Raw genomic sequence first — 19,301 nt, forward strand, 5'->3', positions numbered from 1 at the left:
GGGGGGGGGGGGGGGGGGCGAGGTGCGGGAAAGCGAGCGGTTGGTGGCGGTCCTTTTTCGGCTCTGGATCGCCGGAAAACCAGGTTTCCGTTTGGTTACCAGCCAGTCAGCCACGCTTGACAAGTTTATCGAGCTGTTGAGTGTTTAGTTGGCAATTAAATTTAGGTAATATTTTCTTGAAATACACATGCTATTGAGTAAAATGTGCAGCAGGATTTTACTTAGATATGGCAAAGCATAAGTCTAAAATTTCTACCACAGCCACACTGATTTAAAGTTAGTTATAGCAAATTATAACTAGGAATTAAACAATCTTGAGCCTCACTGGGAACTGAGCAACCTTGACCCACCTCCCAAAAATACACCTCCCAAAAATAGAGCAATGGAGCATAGGGGACCGAACACACGGAAATTAAATAGGGATAGGATTTCAGGGTGATTGTTACATAGAAAATAAGCATTATGTTGCCTACAAGTATTTCTATACGTGAAACACTTTTTCTCACACTACAATATTTATGTTCTATTGAAACATTTTTCACTTATTATTGTTTCGGTTTTGGCATTAAAAAGAAAACGTTCCACGAAGCAAAAAAAAAAACGTTCCAATAATGTAAAATTTTGTTCTAGATAGTGCAATGTGATACACCTCAGTTCTATAAGACGTTTACGTTTTGGTTTTTTAGACATATTATTTTTTGCTATGTATCTGGACATATTGTGTATCTAAGTGCATAGCAAAAGCTATATAAGACGTTTACGTTTTGGTTTTTAGATACATTATTTTTTGCTATGTATGTGAACATACTGTGTATCTAAGTGCATAGCAAAAGCTATATATCTAAAAAAATCAAAATATCTTATAATTTGGCTTGAAAGGACAAGTTGTAGGGGTTTTATGCATATATTTAGGCGTGGTAATTAGCTTGTCGATAGAATATTGTCGACAGTTCTCCGAGTGGTATCCCACGAAGGTAGATTGATCGGTAGAGATACGTGTAATCGAGAATAAGAAGGTAATAGAGACAGATGAGTTAGACAGGTTCAGACCGTCAGTATAACGTAATACCCTACTCCTATGGTCTGTTGGATTGTATTGGCTATCGTATAATATTGCGTGTGTTTGGAGGGGGTCCCTACCCGCCTTATATAGTCTGGGGGTAGGGTTACAAGTCGGTTAGATCTAGGAGATAACCAAAAAATAATAACATATTACAGGAATCATGGGATCATACGTATCCTAACAGATCTCATAGTATCTGTAGGATATCTTTCCGGTGTCTTGCGGGAGGCGCCGAGCAGCGTCGTGCCCCGCAAGGCTTCGTCTTGTGGGCTAGGCCACCCCTAGGGGCGCAGCCCATGTGGTCTGTCGTGGGTATCCAGGGTTGTACCCACCACAGCTAGTCCCTGAGCGTCTTATATCCATTGTGCAACGCCGTCTTGAGCTTGTCTTAGCAGTTGCGAATAAAGCCGAGCAGTCAAACTCATGGTCCGACCACCGTGATGAGTTGCCGAGCCGTCGTCGAGCAGCGTGAACCGTCGCCGAGCAGCGTGAACCGTCGTTGAGCAGTGTGAACCGTCGCCGAGCTGTGTGAACCCAACTACGGCTTGCCATAAGGATGTAAGGAGCTCAAGTTCATAATCGAAAATTTCTTCGCAGTGGACCAAATGTGCCCACTTAGAGTCCGGCCACGAGGAAGGGAGATAGTCTTCTTCAGCTTCAAGAGGTGCGGAGTCTTCCAGATTAAAGCAAACATACTCACCGCATGGTGAAGTGTGCCCACTTAGTCCTCGAGCCTAACAGTAGGTGACGTAGTCACGTGGTGCCAGGATCCAAAGGAGAAGAAAAGTAGAAGACCAGCCGAGCAGGCATCCAGTCCTCGGACGTAGTCTTGAGATGAGAAAAGCACATTCACTATAAGGTGAAGTGAGCCAACTTAGTTCTCGAGCCTGGCAGTAGGTGACGTGGTCACGTGATGCCAGGATCAGAAACAATCAATAGAAGAATGCTTGTCAACGCCATCTGACATATGCGTATTAAGACCCAAACGTGCTGCCCAAGATCAGCACCCTAATCTGAACAACATGGAACAGTTTGATAGCACACCAATGAGACATAGCAAGATTCGACCACAAGGGAGTCCTCAGCTTAGCTGACGATGCTTGCACGAAGAATTCGAGCACTGAGGAGTCCTCAGTGTAGCTAGCGATGTCCGAGCACCGAGAAGTCTTTGGTGTAGCTGGCGATGTCCGAGCACCAAGGAGTCCTCGGCATATCTAGTGATGTTCGAGTATCGAGGAGTCCTCGGCGTAGCTGGCGATGTTCGAGCATCGAGGAGTCCCCGGCGTAGCTAGTGATGTCCGAGCACCGAGGAGTCCCCAACGTAGCTGGCGATGTCTGAGCACCGATGAGTCCCCGGCGTAGCTGGTGATGTCCGAGCACCGAGGAGTCTCCGGCATATTTGGCGATGTCCGGGCACCGAGGAGCCCCCAGCGTAGCTAGCGATGAAGCACGAGCGACAAACAGTCTAGTCAACTGGTCGGCGGTGAAGTGAGCATTGAGTAGAAGCGACCGACGAACAGTCCGATCAACTAGTCGGCGACGAAGTCCATGAACCTAGCGGTCTGACCAGTTGATTGGTCGAGAAGTCCAAGCACCAGGTGGTTCGATCACCTGGACGATGATCCTGCAATACAAATATATAGAACGGGTAGTACATGATATAAAAATATATGAACTTCGAAGAATAATCAGCAATGGTGATGAAATAGCGTATGCAGCTCGACGATCAGTTGATGTGAAGATGTATTTATATTTAATACAAACCGCCCGACCAGTTAGTGTGTAGCTGAGTCTCCAGCCCTAGCTAGCCTGTTAACCATAACGCGGAGCGCGGAGCCCGTGTGCGTGTAGGAAGAACAAAGCGTCGCTAAGGAGCCGTTGACGACCACCCATAATGCAGAGGGCAGACGCTCATGCATGTGTAGAGAGGAGCCGGAGACAGGGCCGTCTCTGGAGGTGTCCGGACATCAACATGACTGTTCGAGGGTTCGCCTAAGACTTAGCTGTATGTCATCTTTAAGATGGTATACATGAAAGAAAATCATTTGGAGAGCAAACATAAAAAAATAGCTCGGAGAAATATTATGGCGATATACAAAGATTGGAGAATATTTAGAAAAATATTAAAGCATGACTTAGCTTTAGACAGAACATCTGGTCGGTGAGGGAGCGGACGGCGAATTGTCGGTGAAGGCGACATCGGAGGTGGTTTCGAGATCGGATCTGCAGTCGTAGGTGTTGGGGTGATTGGCGCAGAATTGATCTGCACCGGCTCGATGAGCTCTCCGACTCCGTCAGCGTTGATGATCCACGAGATCAATCCGACCGTGAAGATCTGGGCGAGCTGTGGGAGGGACAAAGAGCTTGCGGAACGTACCATTTTGTTCGTCATGGAAACAACACGCACACCCCTACTTGGCGCGCCAACTGTCAACAGAATATCGTCAGTAATCCTCCGAGGAGTATCCCACGAAGGTAGATTGATCGGCAGAGATGCGTGTAATCGAGAACAAGAAGGCAGCAAAGACACACGAGTTAGACAGGTTCAGGCCATCAGTATAACATAATACCCTACTCCTGTGGTCTGTTGAATTGTATTGACTATCGTATGATATTGCGTGTGTTTGGAGGGGACCCCTACCCACCTTATATAGTCTGGGGGCAGGGTTACAAGTCAGTTAGATCTAGGAGATAACTGAAAAGTAATAACAGATTACATGAATCATGGAATCATACGTATCCTAACAGATCTCGTAGTATCTTCAGGATATTTTCCCGGTGTCTTGCGGGAGGCGCCGAGCAGCGTCGTGCCCTGCAAGGCTTCGTCTTGTGGGCTGGGCCATCCCTATGGGCGCAACCCATATGGTCTGTCGTGGGTATCCGGGGTCGTACCCCAATATAGATTGAGAATTTTAACTAAAAGGTTTATAAAAAAATTAGATGACAACTAAAGGTGGATAATGAAAAAAAAAAGATGACAACGAGTGGCTCCATCAGGGATCATATTGTCATCCAATTAATCTCCATTCTTCCCTAACTCCAGCACAGCATGATCACAATTACAATGTGTTTGGTTTGGAGATCAAATACATCACATATGGATTGGTTCACCACCAAAAGAATCAGCTTGTTTGAGGTCTTTTGTGAAACAACTTCACTAGTTAGCTCGTTGCTAGTCTATGGAACATCGCACGTAGAACGGTTCCATTGAGAACGATTTGATGATGTGACACAAAACCATACATTTTGGTTGGGCACGTGTCTTGGACTGGATAATTCTGATTAGGTTAGTGACGCAAATCAAACACATTGTTAGGGATTTCGAGTTTGAGGGTTAAGAAGTGAGATGTGTGGTTGAAAGGTGATATCACAGGTGGTGCACTAAAGGTAGCGGCATGGGAAAAAATTTCTCTGCATACGTGATGCAGAGAAACTCTGTGCAGTATGACTTGGTTGTCGTTAGATGATTTTTCTATCACGCATGCATCCGTTGATTTCGCTAGCAGCTCATCCTTCCACCCAGTGATTTCTGTAACCACGTCTCCATCCGATGATTTCGCTAACCGCTCATCCTTCCACACCCAGCCGATGCACACTTGAGCGGCATCCGAGTCGTGCTGCACGAACTTCTCTACATCACGTATGCAGAGATTTTTTTTTTTTCTAGCGGCATGCCACCAAAGTAAAGGGGGAGGAGAGGGCACTCACCTAAGGGGGGAGGAGAGAGCAGTTGTCCATTGTTGCAAAGGCCAAGATGTGATGGAGAAGTTTAACAAAATTCAAACCTGAATCTGTTTGGCATATCTCCAACTCCAAGATCTAGATTGAATATGTGGTCTGTACACTTAAATTAAATAAAGTGATTTAAGTATATTTATAAGAATTCTTGGAGTTACAAACACTCAGTTAGAAAGATGTCTAGTGATTTTATGGACCTGAAGCTTGGCCAAAGGGCAGGGATGGTGACACGATGGATTTGATCATGTGGATCAAGGGCTGAAAATTCAGTTTTTTTTTAGATAGCTGAAAATTCAGGTGGTTGTTGGGGGGTTCAACACTGGGCACGACGCGAGCGGCAGTGGGTCCGGCGGTACGTGATCGGGCAAAAAAAGAAGAAAAGAAAAGATGCACGCACGCACGGCCCACACACACACAAAAAAAAACAAGTCAGCAACCACTTGGCCGGCCGGCGCGCGCTGAGCATGGAAATTCTCCAAACGCAGGACCGGTGGACACGCGCACAGCGCACTTGTGCTGCACGCAGGTGCGTGCGTGCCGGCCTCCAGTCGGCCTCGTTCCTGTCCTGGCCGTCCAAACGCGCGCGCGGGCCGGCGGTGTGGGAAAGGGAATTTCCACCATGTCGCGCGCGTGAATTCCGATTCCGCCCAGCCGAGATCCACGGCACGGTTGCCTGCCCGCACGTTGCGACCAGAGTCTATCTTCCACGATCGGTTTCCCACGCCCTCGGCGCCGACGACCGTACCGGCCGTCCGGCCGGTTCCACGAGCTGGGCTCCGGCGCGTGCCAGGCGTTTGCCGGTGCCGCCGAACACCCGGAAGGAGCAGGGAGGTGGTAGTAGCCAGCGAAACGGACGTACGCCGGCTGAAGGGTAAAATGCACATGCGACTTGCGAGTTCCGCTTCGTCAATATCCGTGTATATATAACACATTCCACGGACACACTTATTTTCTGCACGATCGCTATTCGCTCGTGAATCAACAAAGAGTACATACAACACGCTTCCCCTTTAATTTCTTCCTGGCAGGCCGGTAAGGTAACCACCGGCCGGCCGACGAATCGAAGCACTCACGGCCATGCATGCATGGGCTTCCGCCGTCACTCCTGTGCACGAACGGGAACGACGACGCTCTCGCTCGCATCAACTGGTGACAGACATGTCGATCTGATAGGCGTTGTTGGAGAAGTGACGACGTTTCATGTGGATGGCGAGCTGAGGCTTCTGGTCAGTTCAGGCTCTGTTGCTGGTTTCCGGACGCTTCCTTCGGCGGAGGCTGCTTCGTCTTCAGGCTGCTGCGCCTCCTCTCCCTCGCCCTCTCCTCCTTCAGGTGAATCTGCGTGTACAACTAAATGTAACCATGGAATGACAAAGGATTTCAGCGGATGCGTGCATGGGTACATATATACCGAACAGAGATTTGACGCTTGGTCGCTTTGCCTTCTCCTTCTTCTTCAGCTCAGCTGTGCAGGAGCACAAGGTTATCAGTTGAAAAACACAAGAACAGCATGGTCTGAATGAATGAAGACTTGTTATCCTGCTAGATCCTTTTTTTTTCCTCTCCTCTACCATGTTGAAGAGTCTGCGCCTCCCAACCTTTTTTGTGGCTTGTCACCTAAATTCACTTATACTACTCATATGCACAGAATTGAAGCTGGAAATGAGTACTGTACCCATCCCGGGGACATCGTGGTCGTTCACAAGTTCAAAGTTCTTGTAAGTATAGCCCACAAAATTCAGATCCTTTGAAGAAAGCATCTGGAGGAAAACACAAAAACAAGAATAAATTTAAAGATGCGCGTACAATTGAAAAGCAGCAATGTAAAGAGGTTTGAGAAGTATTAATATCTGTTTCCCTAAAAGATTATGTTAAGGTATTATTACCTTTCTCCAAGGGCCCGTCTTTGCTGAACACTGAACATTATCCGAGGACTGCGAATATACCACATAAATATATTTAGAGATCTCATATATTATATTTATCTAATAATTTCCGGTGAGTGAGAAGCACGTTTCTTTATAAACAACAACATCAGTTACCTCTTCAAATTTCTCAAAGTTCTGAGTGTCCAACTCATCTGTGACTTGAGGCAGATACGCAGCTTCTATTTCATATAGTTTGTCCCATTCTAATCCACTAAACCAGGAGTGCTCCTAGAGTTACACATACAAAGTACTATGAGCAAAAGTTCAGTAGCATCTATCTGGGCCATGTTGTCACAGTTAACAAACACATAACAACCTTTATTTCTTCTGCGCCTTTTGTCCCGAGGCGTTGGTCGACATTGCAAAGTAGTTTACTTATGAGATCTTTCGCATCTGCCGTTAGCCTCGCTTCTTCAGGAAATTTCAAATGTGTTCTCCAATTTACTATCTGTTTTTGCACATATAGGCATGATGTAAATAAAGAACATTGGAACAAAATAGAGACTACTGAACCTAGAAATCAGTTAATTTGGAAGATGAGCATGGTCCAATCACCGGAAAGACCACGAAGATTATTTTTCATAGCTAAAAGCTTAAAATACGTTACCTTTCTACAAGTTGTCATAGGCTCATCTGAATAAAATGGAGGATAACCCACTAGCATTTCGTACATGATAGCACCAAGGGACCACCTGGAAACATGAAATTTGTTTTTCTTTAAACTCAAACTCAATAAGATCAATGGTGCAAGCAGTACTGCAAGAGATGCTTAATGCTTACCAATCACATTCCATCCCATAGCCTTTCTTCAGAAGAACTTCTGGAGCTATGTAGTCTGGTGTTCCAACAGTTGAGTAAGCCTGCAATCATTTAACTAATCACTTGTCAAAACTTGGAAGTACAAGTTATAAAGAAGGTATTACCAAATAGATAATTAACTACATATAAATTGGTAAAATATAATGCAGGAGTCACAACTGATGATGTCATTATGTTAGTTACTGACCAAAGTTCTTCTATTCTTTTGCCAGTGCTCCAACTGTTCTTGCTGCGAGCGCTTTGGCATCGACTGCTGCTTCCCATCCCCATGCATCGACGATGATTTTGTAGGCGTAACGTCCTTTTCATTCAGGTCTGGGAAGTTGGAATAGTCTAACGGTTTACACAATCCAAAATCTGACAGTCTCAAGTGACCATACTTATCCAGTAGCAGGTTATCAGGCTTGATATCTCTGCAGATTCAGGTACTGAACTCATCATAAACAACACATCAGCAGCGGTACTGAACACGATCGCACTCGCTGCATACCTGTGGATGTAGTTATGCCTGTGGATCGCTTCGATCGCAAGAACCGTCTCGCCAACGTAGAACCTGGCCTCATCTTCAGTCAACGTGTCTTTCCTCATGAGCAGGGTCATCATGTCGCCTCCTGGGAGGTACTCCATGATCAGGTACAGGTACTCACTGTCCTGGAATGAGCAATATAGTTTGACAATGCAGTGGTGATCCACTTCGGCAAGAAGATTCCTTTCAGCTCTGACATGCTCAACCTATGAAACGAACCAAACAAAGCACTCAGGGAAAAGGAACAGTGGATACAAAGATGAATTCAGACCTTTGATAGAAATAGCTCTACCTGACCTCGACGAAGCATTTCTGACTTTTTAAGCTTCTTCATCGCATAGACATTTCCTGTGGTCTTCTCTCTGCAGACTCTGACCTAGAAGAAAACCATTGTGTCAAGCGAAAACGATTTTATAAAAAAAACAGAGGGAATTGGATACAGAATGGTCGCTTTATTCGCATGTAGGTTTACCTCACCAAATGCTCCCTTGCCTATCATTGTTAGCAAGTCAAAATCCTCGACGCTCATTTTATGCCTTTGCAAGCGCATGTACTCCGTTTCTTTCTTCTCAAACTGCTTCAGGATGTTGTGAACCTCCTCTTCGGACACATCAGCGTCTGCTAATTTCTTTTCTAGACTACATCGTCTACATGACAACAATGCAAAAGTTGAGATGTCATCGGTAATGATAAATTCTTTTGAAAAAGAACTTGAGTGCATAATCATATTGGAACATATAAATTTCATCACAGATCCTTACCTTTCTTTCCTGTCCTGCAGATGCTTCATTTGCTCCTTGTAGTGTTTCTCAATGTACTGCTTGGCCGCTGCAACCCTCTGCTTGGTTGCACTCGATGGCGCATCATCGCCGGATTCCTTGCCATTGGGAGGCAATTCCTTCTTCTTTCCAATGGATTTCTCCCTCGTTTGGAGCTTGGTAAACCAGCTTCTCGCTGAATCCATTACGAGCAAGAGAAGAAGGAAACAATTGCCGCACTACGATCCCAACTAATTGTGTAAGCCTACACACAATTGTCCGTATAGAAACTGCATCCGGAAAGCAATCTTAACTTGAAGTACAAATTCAGTGCGATCTATCTACAAGTGAACAGCCCAAGAAATAAAACAGATCATTAGAATTTTTATGTGCGGTGCTCCAAAGTAAAGGGGAAATTTCGATCTAGAATTTACGCCTACAGTGGCGAAATATAGTCATTAAATTTTTAGGCAAGTCGAGAAAGGTGGTGGAAGAGAAGCGAAGACAAAGGCTACAAACAGGGATATGCTAAAAATGCTCCGTAGAACGAGTGGTTTTGGTTGAGGCGTAGAGACCAAGCGTTGAAGATAATACTTTCACTATCAGCAAATTTCAAAACCTGTAAGGCTAGCCTATTATTGGTAAAGTCATTTTTTTTAGCGATCGGAATGGCTTGTATTTCCAAATTCTTCTGGGAGTTAGGGTATAGTTCGTGGAAATTCTAGAATGATTTGGATCAGAGCCCAGGACGGCATGATCATACTTCATACATTTCCAGTCTGACGAACACGTCTCTGAAACTGCAATCAGCAAGTAGTAGTTGTCGCGGCAGCTATACTTTGAATGGAATGACGTATGCCTAACGATAACTTGAAACTTGAGAAGACTGACTGAATACGATAGCAAACAGTCTTTTGCCGCACTTGTAACGGTATTTTCAATCTTCCGCCGCAAAATACACATCGAGGTCAGTATGATTCTGGTATTGGTTTGTGTCACATAGCACAAATAAGATAAGCAAGAAGGGAGGCTGTATCTATATCCAGACAATCTGAGCATCCATTCATGTGGTGAGATGGGTAACACAACTCTGGAAAATGTTTTATTTCTCGGTTGACAACTGGAACTGGAACGCTGATCAGTCATTTTAACCATTTAATTTCGGAAGGGGTAGAGGCTTCCAGCAGGCCAGATCCAAGTCTTGTTCAGTATTTCAGCTACCCATTTCCCTTCTTCAGATAAACAAATGCCAACAGTAGATCATGCATCCATCATCAGAATGCCGCCCATCCAGCTCCTGTGCTCTTTGTTTGTCCGGGTTCAGCCGATGAAGGTAGATTTTGCTGCGTATCACATATATATGGTTGAAGTGTAAGGGCATGAAGGGGTGAGTAAATAAGATAACCATAAAACAAAGGCCTCCAAAATTTAATTGACATGGCCATTCTACGTTTTTATGTATGCTTATCCAATTGAATGAAGAATATCAAACATTCTTTTTTATTTGTTATAGACTTATTAGTTTCATTTGACTAGGGGCACCTAAAATAGAGGTGACAAGATTGACCAGATCCAAATGAACAGCTTATTTTTTACTTGTTTATAAGCACAGAGGATTGCTTTAACACGTGTAGCTTAAATCTTGTCTTATTATCAGTTTATGAAATTGGCTAGTATGTGCATGGGGCAGCTGCATGTGACCTTAGTAGTGCTCCATTCTGGAAAGCAATACCCTAAATTGTAAGGCTCCAAATAGAAAACCTCACCTTTATAGCAGAAAGATCTGAAAAAGGATCATTATTTCTCTTGGTGGGTTCTTTTGGAGCCCTGATTCCTGCAGTATGTCCAGAATTCATCCTTGCAGCTGCAGGGTCGTTAGGTGGAGGCGGAAGAGGAGATCGAAGCTTCCCAGCTGCACCTGGAGGTGGCGCAAGAAGCATGCTTGTCTTTGGTTTTGCGGTGGTCCCTCCAGATAAACCAGCAGCTGAAAGCATACCACTTCCAGTTGATGGCTTGTTTTTTACAGTTATCCTAATGGTTTCACCTTCCTAAAACAAAAGGAACACCATTCAAGTTCATGCAAGTACCAGAGATAATGCATTGACAGATACAAGAGATGGACACGACAGTGCTCCTGTGTAAACCAGTATGATGCTATGTGGGAAATTTACAGCACAAACTACAAATTTACAAAAGGTGCAATATTCACTTTCTTGTTGAGCATTACCACACAACATTGGCAGATTGATTAACTAGTAACTCGTAAAGTACATAACGGCCCTGTTTGGTACAGCTTATCCGGGAAGCGCTTCCCAGATAAGCTACACAAATAGAGTAAAAGCGGCGGTCAAAATAAGCTGGTTTGATCCAGCTTCTGCTTTTTAGTACAAATGGGAGCTGTGGGAATAAGCGTGGCCAGAATAAGCTGCTGAAAAGCGTGGCGTTTGGCTGTTGATTTCAGCTTATTTTGGCCATAAGCAGCTTATAAGCTGTACCAAACAGGCCCAACGTAGCCTTTGTTCACATATGCAGAAGGCTGAGAAGTCATAATTCTTTCCTGCTTTTCAACAAATCAAGGATCCTTCTGGACCAATTTGTATCAATAATTTCACACCAGACAGGTCCAACAGAAGTTGCAGAAATAATAGGCTCATTATTTGGTTCCAGTGATTAAAAAAAAATCCACCTATCTGAAAATTGTTAAGAGAACATATTGACTGCCTGGATAAAAGTCTAAGAGAGTATTATTTGTGAGAAAGCTTGATATATTTCTACGAATTGATTGTGTTACTTCAGACTTCAGACAAAGCAATAGCAGAAATACAGAACAAGGTCATCTATAAGCCCAATCAGAAATGAACTGACTAAAAATTGCTGATTTGCTTGGAAGTCTGTGTCATCTATAATTCCTTTTGAGTCAGTTTACGAAGTTAGCTGATCACAGCTAGCTACACATTATCATTTTCAACTATTCTACTTGCATAGATTGCTAGTTTTACCAAAGATAAACAACAAAATTTCCTAGCTCATTCGCTTTAGTACAGAACATTCTGCCAGGAAGCAATAACAGAAGGAATTAGTCAAACAATAACGAAAAGAAGAGAGAACAAGTGCTTTCAGCTCACCTTGAGTCGGCGATTGACGGCCGGATGTATATCAATCTCGCCACCGCCAGTCTCCTCGCCGCCAGCGCCGGCAGTCTCCTTCTCCTGCTCCCTCTTGACGTACTTCTCGTGGTCCGAGAGGGCGACGTTGAAGTCGAACGCTTCGTTGCGCTCGTTGAAGCCGAGCCCGACGAAGGCGTGCTTCCCCCTGCCGTCCTCGATGCGGAGCACGAAGTAGCGGGAGGAGTCGAGCACGGTCTCGACGGCGCTCTCCCGCTGCCCGGGCAGCACGAAGCAGGCGGCGAAGAGCTCCCCCGTGGCCGGGTCCTCGAGCCGGATCTCGCAGCGGTCACCGCAGGACACCACGCGGAGGCGGCCCGACCAGATCTTGTCCGACTGCAGCCACTCGCCGCACTTGTAGCCGCCGCTGGTGGTGCGGGGCAGGATCTTATACACTGACACCTCGCGCACCACCAGCAGCGTGTGCTCGAAGGCCTCCTCCTCCTCGGCCAGCGACGACGCCATGATCCCGCGCCCCCTCAACTCTCTGCTTCCTCACTGATGCAATCCAAGAACAGGTAATGGGTAACGGGATCAGGTTACGACAAGAGGGAAATGAACCAGTAGAGATCTGGATCACCTCGGGCACGATCTGAGCCAAGACGATATTTCTGTGCTAGTATTTCGTAGGATTTTTGGCGGTTGGGGGTTTGGATTGGGGTTCACGAGGAGAGGAGAAGACGTGGGATCGAAGGGTGGAAGGTGGAGGAGGAGGAATGCACAAATCAGAATGTCACATTTTACGATTTGGTCCTTCCTCTTGGGTTGATTTTTGCTCAGGTCTTTCTCTTTTTTTCATTTTCTTTTGCATGTGGTTTTTTATTTACGAACATGGCATTTGTGCATTTCATAGCAGAGTTTTTTTTCTTTTTTATTATGACCAAGATCACACCAGAGGTTGGGGCATCAGTGCACACCAACCAATTGGGTTGGAGCGTCGCCAACATAAGGGAGAGATATAGCAACTAAAACTAGTTTAGATACATCTATTTCTTCGAAGGGGTTGGAGAGAGAAATTGGTTTAGTTCTCTCAATCCCCTGAAATGCATAGAGAAATGATTTATTCACACAAGTCCAAAAGTGTTTTTTTAGAGAATATACATCCATAATAGTTTGTAGAGATTTCCTTCAAATATGATAGTTTTAGTAAGCTTTCATCAACCAATAACAATAAGTTTGCTGGGTTGGAGCTGCATATATTTATTTTATTGATATGTATATGTCATATGTATGTATTTATCTCGAAATCAATAGCAAAACAAACCTTTAACATGAAGTTATACAAGATATTTAAATAGACCGTCAAGTTTGTCAACAAATTATTGCAACATCCCTTTATTTGCCCATCAAGATCATAATACAATGGGCACACACGCATGTACCTTCAAGCCACCACCTTATGGCCCCGTTCGGCTGGCATAATTTTGGCTGAAACTAGCTAAAAAACACTGTTATGACTGAATTGTTGTGAGAGAAAATACTGTTCCGACTGAAAAAAGAAGCCGAATAAACCGAATATGGGGTAAGCCGAACGGGGCCTATGTTGTTGAGATTTCACTTGCACCCTTGACCATGGTTTTGGAAAGCTTTGTTGATTTTCTCGGTACTAGATCAGAGTGAAGGGGCACCTACTTTCCTTAATCTTGTGTTGTTGGATAAAATTATAGTAATGAATAATATAGTTTTGCTAGTATGTGTAAAAAAATAATAAAGACTAATGTTACAGTATCGTGAAACAAAATGTTATTCAAGATTTCATAGTTGTTGTTGCCGTGTGTTTGATCAAGATCGACCATGTACATTGTCTTGTCATAATATGGCATTTGGACCAGGAAGCCGGTTCAACTCCGAGGAAGAGGACATACAATGGTGCAAAACTGAAAAACATAGAGAGCACACATGAATAAATACAGCATCGAATCCAAGCCTTTCCAAATGCCAAATTTTCATCTCGCGTCCTTGACCGATCTTGTCAGTTGTCAGAGGCCACCACGCCACGCACCATGGAGCGTTCTTGCCTCTTCTCTTGGTGCACATAGGCCGAATTTCGGACGTCAGCGCCGCACATGTTTGGGGGCTTACTTTGGTAAACTCGTCGCGCGCAGGATTATTTGCCTGCAACTTTTGACCAAATGCCACTATGGGCTATGGCCTTATTATGCATGGTGTCCAAACCCTTTTTTAATCTTTTGCGTTACTGACAAGTGATAACAGACGACGCGTTGGCAAGTTTGGTCTGTCTGTCGCGTGAAATACTGAAGGCTTCGCAAGTTTATTCAGAAAGTGGATCTCTTTTCAGTTTTCACGAGACTGTTCAGAGAATGGACAGCTATTTTCTGCGAACGATCAGTAAGACTTCACCCAAATAAATCATTCGGAAATGGAACAAACAGCTGGGCATGCCGCAAGCGTAACTAATAATGCTGAATGCTGATAGGCATAGAAACAAAAACATGGCCTGAATCATCTCAAGGTTAGCAGTTCCTTGTACTCATTTTGCTAATTTCAAAACTTTTTTTCTTCAAAGGAGGAAAAATGTTATGTTAAAATCACTTGACTAATACTCTTTCTATTTCAAATTATAGGTCACTTTTAGGTTTGTCCTGAATTAGTTCTCTAACGTTGACAAGGTTTATTAAAAAAATGCACCATCAAATTAGTTTGAACTTGTCAATGTTAATATATTTTTCTGAAGTGACAAATCTGAAGTTATTATTAGAGAAAACTTACTTAAGACAAACCTAAAGTGCCATATAGTAATTTGGAAGTGCTAGTAGACCAACTGAATGGCCACATAAGCAAGTACTAGTAACAAGAGCAATGCACGTGATGACAGTGCACGAGAAACAGTAAGACATGACTCATGATCCTTACAGAATTTCAGACCTTTGATTTCACAGCTACCCATGATTGTCATGTTCTACACATTAGTATGGAACCTTTGAGTTCACTGGCCCTGTTCGCTTGGCTGATAAGCCATAGCTGAAAGTACAGTTGGTTGATTTGTGGTGAGAGAAAAATACTGTTCGTTGGCTGAAAAAGTACGACTTATAAGCCAAGTGAACAGAGCAATAGCAGCAGCACTGTCTCTGCAAACTGCGCCTGATAAAACTACTTCAAAACTTGTACTTGATGAGCAACAATAGACATAATAACCAATCCAAAGGCGGAAATGTCGTCTAGTTGAGGACTAAACTTGTCTAAGAACTAAATGGTGGTATCAAGCTAGTACGTGATTCTTTTTTTTTGGCAACTGGTACGTGGCCCAAAGGAAATTGAAATTTTTGCTTTCCTTTCACATCTCCAATGAGGCGGACGTGGATAGTGGTATCCCTCTCCACCTTAGACTTCACAAGAGTATCCCCAGGAGACAGAGCACGCCCCCCCTGTAACGTAAATAGTAGATACCTGGCTTAATCGACAGCTTTTCTTCAATTTTCTTCATGACATCCTTTTGTCGTGTCAGACAAGTCCAGCATCACAGTTAATGTCTTCCCTTCCAATGTCCTGACGAAGAACTGGACAGTTAAATCCATATGTAATGTGAGAATGTCGTTGTTTCTGACATGCTGATTCTGGAGTGTTTTTTGTATCTGTAAGCACTATAAAATGACCACCAACTTCAGCGCTGAGTATCTGTGTCCGTGCAAGCGCACCCTCCAAAGTCTGAATCAGCAGCTTGACATCAGCAACACTGTGGGATCTTTTCACACTGAGCTTGATAGTCTTTCTAACCGATGGGATCTTGACAGATATTTGCATCCCATTGGTTACATATAGGTTCTGATATAGCTTTACGGTGCCATTGTTCCTGATGCCTTGATTCTGCAGTGTTTCAGTGTCTTTGAGTGCTGCTTTAGGCCTTCCACAATGTGGAAGTAGAGCCAGCAAAAAAACCGGGGCCCACAGCTAAAACCAGGAACGCTCCTCAAGTGTTGCAATGTGGACAGCAACGGGTGGTGGAACCCGCGTGAGAGATAAAAAAAATAATACTCAGAAGTCATTAGCCATGCAACTGGTACTCGGCTGGGAGCAGCGTGAGCACAAAAGTACCAAGGAAATTGTTTTCTATTCACTGGGCATTAGTTGGAAGCGGCGCAAGTTCTTGCTCCGCTCCTTGTTTTTGTGGCACCGGTACAAGTTGGAACTGATTGCTGTAATGGGAGGAGCGGTTCTCAATTTCTCTCTATCTAAAATAAGCATCACTCAAGCCATACGCTGTGGAGGGCCTTAGCACCACCAGGTTGAGTGTGCATGAGTATTTGTGTGCTTGCAGGTAAACCCTCCAAGGTGTCGATCATCAACTTGACATCAGCAACAGTATACCAACTTTTGACATCGAGATTCACGGTTCTTTCACCATCAGCATCCACAGAGATACGCAGCCTGTCAGTGGGGCAGACCAAAACATGCAGGGTGTGGCCATTGCTCAAACCACACTGACTCAACAACCAATTGTCCTCAAGCTTTTGGCCTCCATACGTCAGGATTTGTTCATCCAGAGGAATTCCCCCCTTCAGTTCGATCATTGCCTTGACATCAGCAACACTCTGGGATTTCTTCACATTGAGGTTTATGGTCTTCCCAACAGAGGGGATACTGACAGAGATCTGCATCCCATCAGTTACATAAAGGTCAACACAAGAGTTTGTCATGATGTTGTAATCAGCAAGTCTGTTGTCCTTCTCCAAATGATTTCCAGCAAAAAAGAGAGCTTGCTGTCTAATGTCAATCCCCTCTAAAGCACCGATCTTAGACTTGATCTGATCAACGGTATCAGTGCACTTCACATCAAGTGGCACTGTTTTCATCATCCTTACATAGATCTGCAAAAGGGAACAATTTAATCACCAAATTGCTAAGCAGCCATCAATATATCGAAAGGACAAATGCATCAAAGATTCAGAGTTTGCAATAAAGGAACATCAGAATAAGATTTGAACTAGTATACAGAACAGTAAAAAGGAGTTAAAAGTACCACACCTAAATCTCAATGAAACGTTGTGATACTATCTACTTTGACTTTTTTTAATGACATCGGTCTTTCACATTGAACAAGACAGTGAGTTTTTTTTAAAAAAAATTATATGAGCAATTTGTGACCCAGGATGCCAAGGAAATTATTGCTAAGAAATACTGAAAGACACATCAGGGCTGAAGGCATTCCAAGAACCGATCAAAGTTGACACATGCATAGGAGCAAGGCACGCACTATAAAGTACTGACTAGAGTTCCCCAACTTCCAGGAAGCAAAACTAGGCGTTGATCAAGTTTCTCACAACTCGCAAGTTATTTATTACCACACACTGCAATGAAATAAAGCAGCCCACCACAGCCTCTGATGATCCAGTTCAGATGAAGCATGGTTGCCCTGGTCCACAAGGAAACAAAGCCCTGAGAGAAGATGAAGCATGACTAGATTTTGTTGTATAACTAATGAGCGTACATATATGTGTTGACGCTTAATTAGGTCATACACTCGAGAAGGAGCTAGATCGCTCGATGTAGGGCCTAGCCGACTTTTAGTTCGGCCGGCGCCTAGGAGATGTCCGCACTCGGACCTTGTGCCTCCAGCGATGAGCGTAATACGTAAGACACGTCGCTGGAGGAGCCTCGCTGGAAGTGCGATACGCAAGACAGCCGACGAGGTCTCTAGATACTTGAAACCCCACACGCTCGGGAGGGATCCCGTCGGGGCGTGCGGTAGCTATGGGCTACCCTAGCCGGTCTGACCGCTCTAGAGCTTCGCCGTCGTTAAACCAATAGCCATCAGCAGCAACGAAGAACGAAAAGCAATAATAGATTGGAAAAGTGAGGTAAAAGATAAAAGATAGGTGTTGTATTGATTGATCGATTGTGGATGATTCAATCGGCCGTCACCATTTATATTTATTTATAGGGCGGCCGGTCTTGCCTGTGTCCGGATACATGTTAGGTTACAATGTCGTATACGTATTGGACCCTATACTGATCGATGCTAATCTTGGCATGTAAAGCAACGTATACACATGTCTTTTCCTTGTACGTGTATGTTCCCTTCCATCTTGGACTCTCCCTTATCCACGCATGAAGGCCATTAGCAAATAATAATCGTGCGCTTTGGCTTGCTGATGGAAACAACGAAGGATTGAAGGACGTGCAGCTCCTGGGCTTCTAATTAATTAGTCCACACCATCTCCATATAATACTAGCAAGCCACGTATGCAACCTCATGAAGGTTCTTGCTCGTCACCGGCGCCAGTTAGTGATTAATATGCCGAGCGGCCAAGCGATCCCACTCCATGCTTGTCCCTTACTGTGTTGAATAAAAATCATCAACACCTCATCATCAGCCTTCAATCTTCATCAGAAGATCCACTACCATAGTACTCTACTTTGGGACAATTTTGAGTGTGAACAATATGTATTCTTCCTCTCATGCACTGTGAGGTCTGAATATGATACGCTCACTTTGTAAGAAAAAATATAATAGCCTACTGTATTTTCAATTTTTACTCCAGAACCCGCGATGAAGAAGCAATGGACAAACAAGACATTTTTTTTATAAAGGACAAACAAGACATTGACAGAACGCATAAACCCCAAACCCCAGCCCCATCATCTTGGGACCGAACGATCGAGAAAGCACTCATGACACCACTCCCCGCGAGCGATCGCCACACCTCTCGAAATCCGCAAGAAATGGCACGAAGAGAGAGGGAGAGAGGGCCGAACCTTGTAGTGTTCTGACTGCTGCTGATGGCGGGAGTCCATGGTGAGCCACTTCGCCCGCCGCTCGGCCGCTTCCCACAATGCCACCGCGCTGCTCTCCACTGGGGTTCGGGTTTCGAGCTGCGGATGAGAGCTGAGCAGAGCTGGTGCGGCTTTTAAAGCAGCATCCGCGAACCCTCCTCCGGATTCCCACTGCCTGTGCGCGGCTGTGCCTCCTCGCAAGGGCGGATGTAAGGGGGGCTGGGGGGCTCGAGCACCCTACAGCTTGTGCATCAATAAAAATATGAGAAAGGTGAGAGAGAAGAAGAGATGGAGAAAAAAAGAAAAATAGGGAGAAAAAGAAGAAGAGACCAGCACTCTTCAACCTGTTCTGCATCCGCCAGTACGGGTAACGAACTAACGACAGGTGGGGTGACCGATGCGGGCATGCGGCAACGCCGGCGGCGGGATCTTTTACGAGACGAAAGTTACACCAGACTCTCTTGCACGTGATTTGGCCACGTCGCCTTGTATTTTCCATCGACCGATCTTCTATCAGGCTGTCCAGAAGCGGCCACTTTCACCAGCTTCCGAGCCTTCGTCCCGAAGAAGGCCGTC

At 44.7% G+C, this 19,301-nt stretch overlaps 1 protein-coding gene and 1 pseudogene across 1 annotated transcript; both read right to left on the reverse strand.

Annotated features, from left to right (window-relative positions):
* Positions 1-5,987: 5,987 nt before the first annotated feature.
* Positions 5,988-12,718, reverse strand: LOC136525221 (uncharacterized). Its single transcript, XM_066518213.1, has 15 exons — positions 11,955-12,718; positions 10,596-10,877; positions 8,833-9,068; positions 8,544-8,718; positions 8,364-8,447; positions 8,036-8,277; positions 7,733-7,958; positions 7,507-7,586; positions 7,334-7,418; positions 7,043-7,174; positions 6,841-6,954; positions 6,685-6,732; positions 6,474-6,558; positions 6,210-6,263; positions 5,988-6,136 (listed from the first exon to the last, which is right to left on the reverse strand). Exons 1-15 carry the CDS (start codon positions 12,456-12,458, stop codon positions 6,000-6,002), a joined length of 2,484 nt encoding a protein of 827 aa, XP_066374310.1. The 5' UTR covers positions 12,459-12,718; the 3' UTR covers positions 5,988-5,999.
* Positions 12,719-15,193: 2,475 nt separating this feature from the next.
* On the reverse strand, positions 15,194-18,746 carry LOC136536626 (polyubiquitin-like; annotated as a pseudogene).
* Positions 18,747-19,301: the final 555 nt, after the last annotated feature.

This window comes from Miscanthus floridulus, chromosome 2 (genome assembly GCF_019320115.1).
Source record: "Miscanthus floridulus cultivar M001 chromosome 2, ASM1932011v1, whole genome shotgun sequence".
Classification (NCBI taxonomy): Eukaryota; Viridiplantae; Streptophyta; class Magnoliopsida; order Poales; family Poaceae; genus Miscanthus; species Miscanthus floridulus.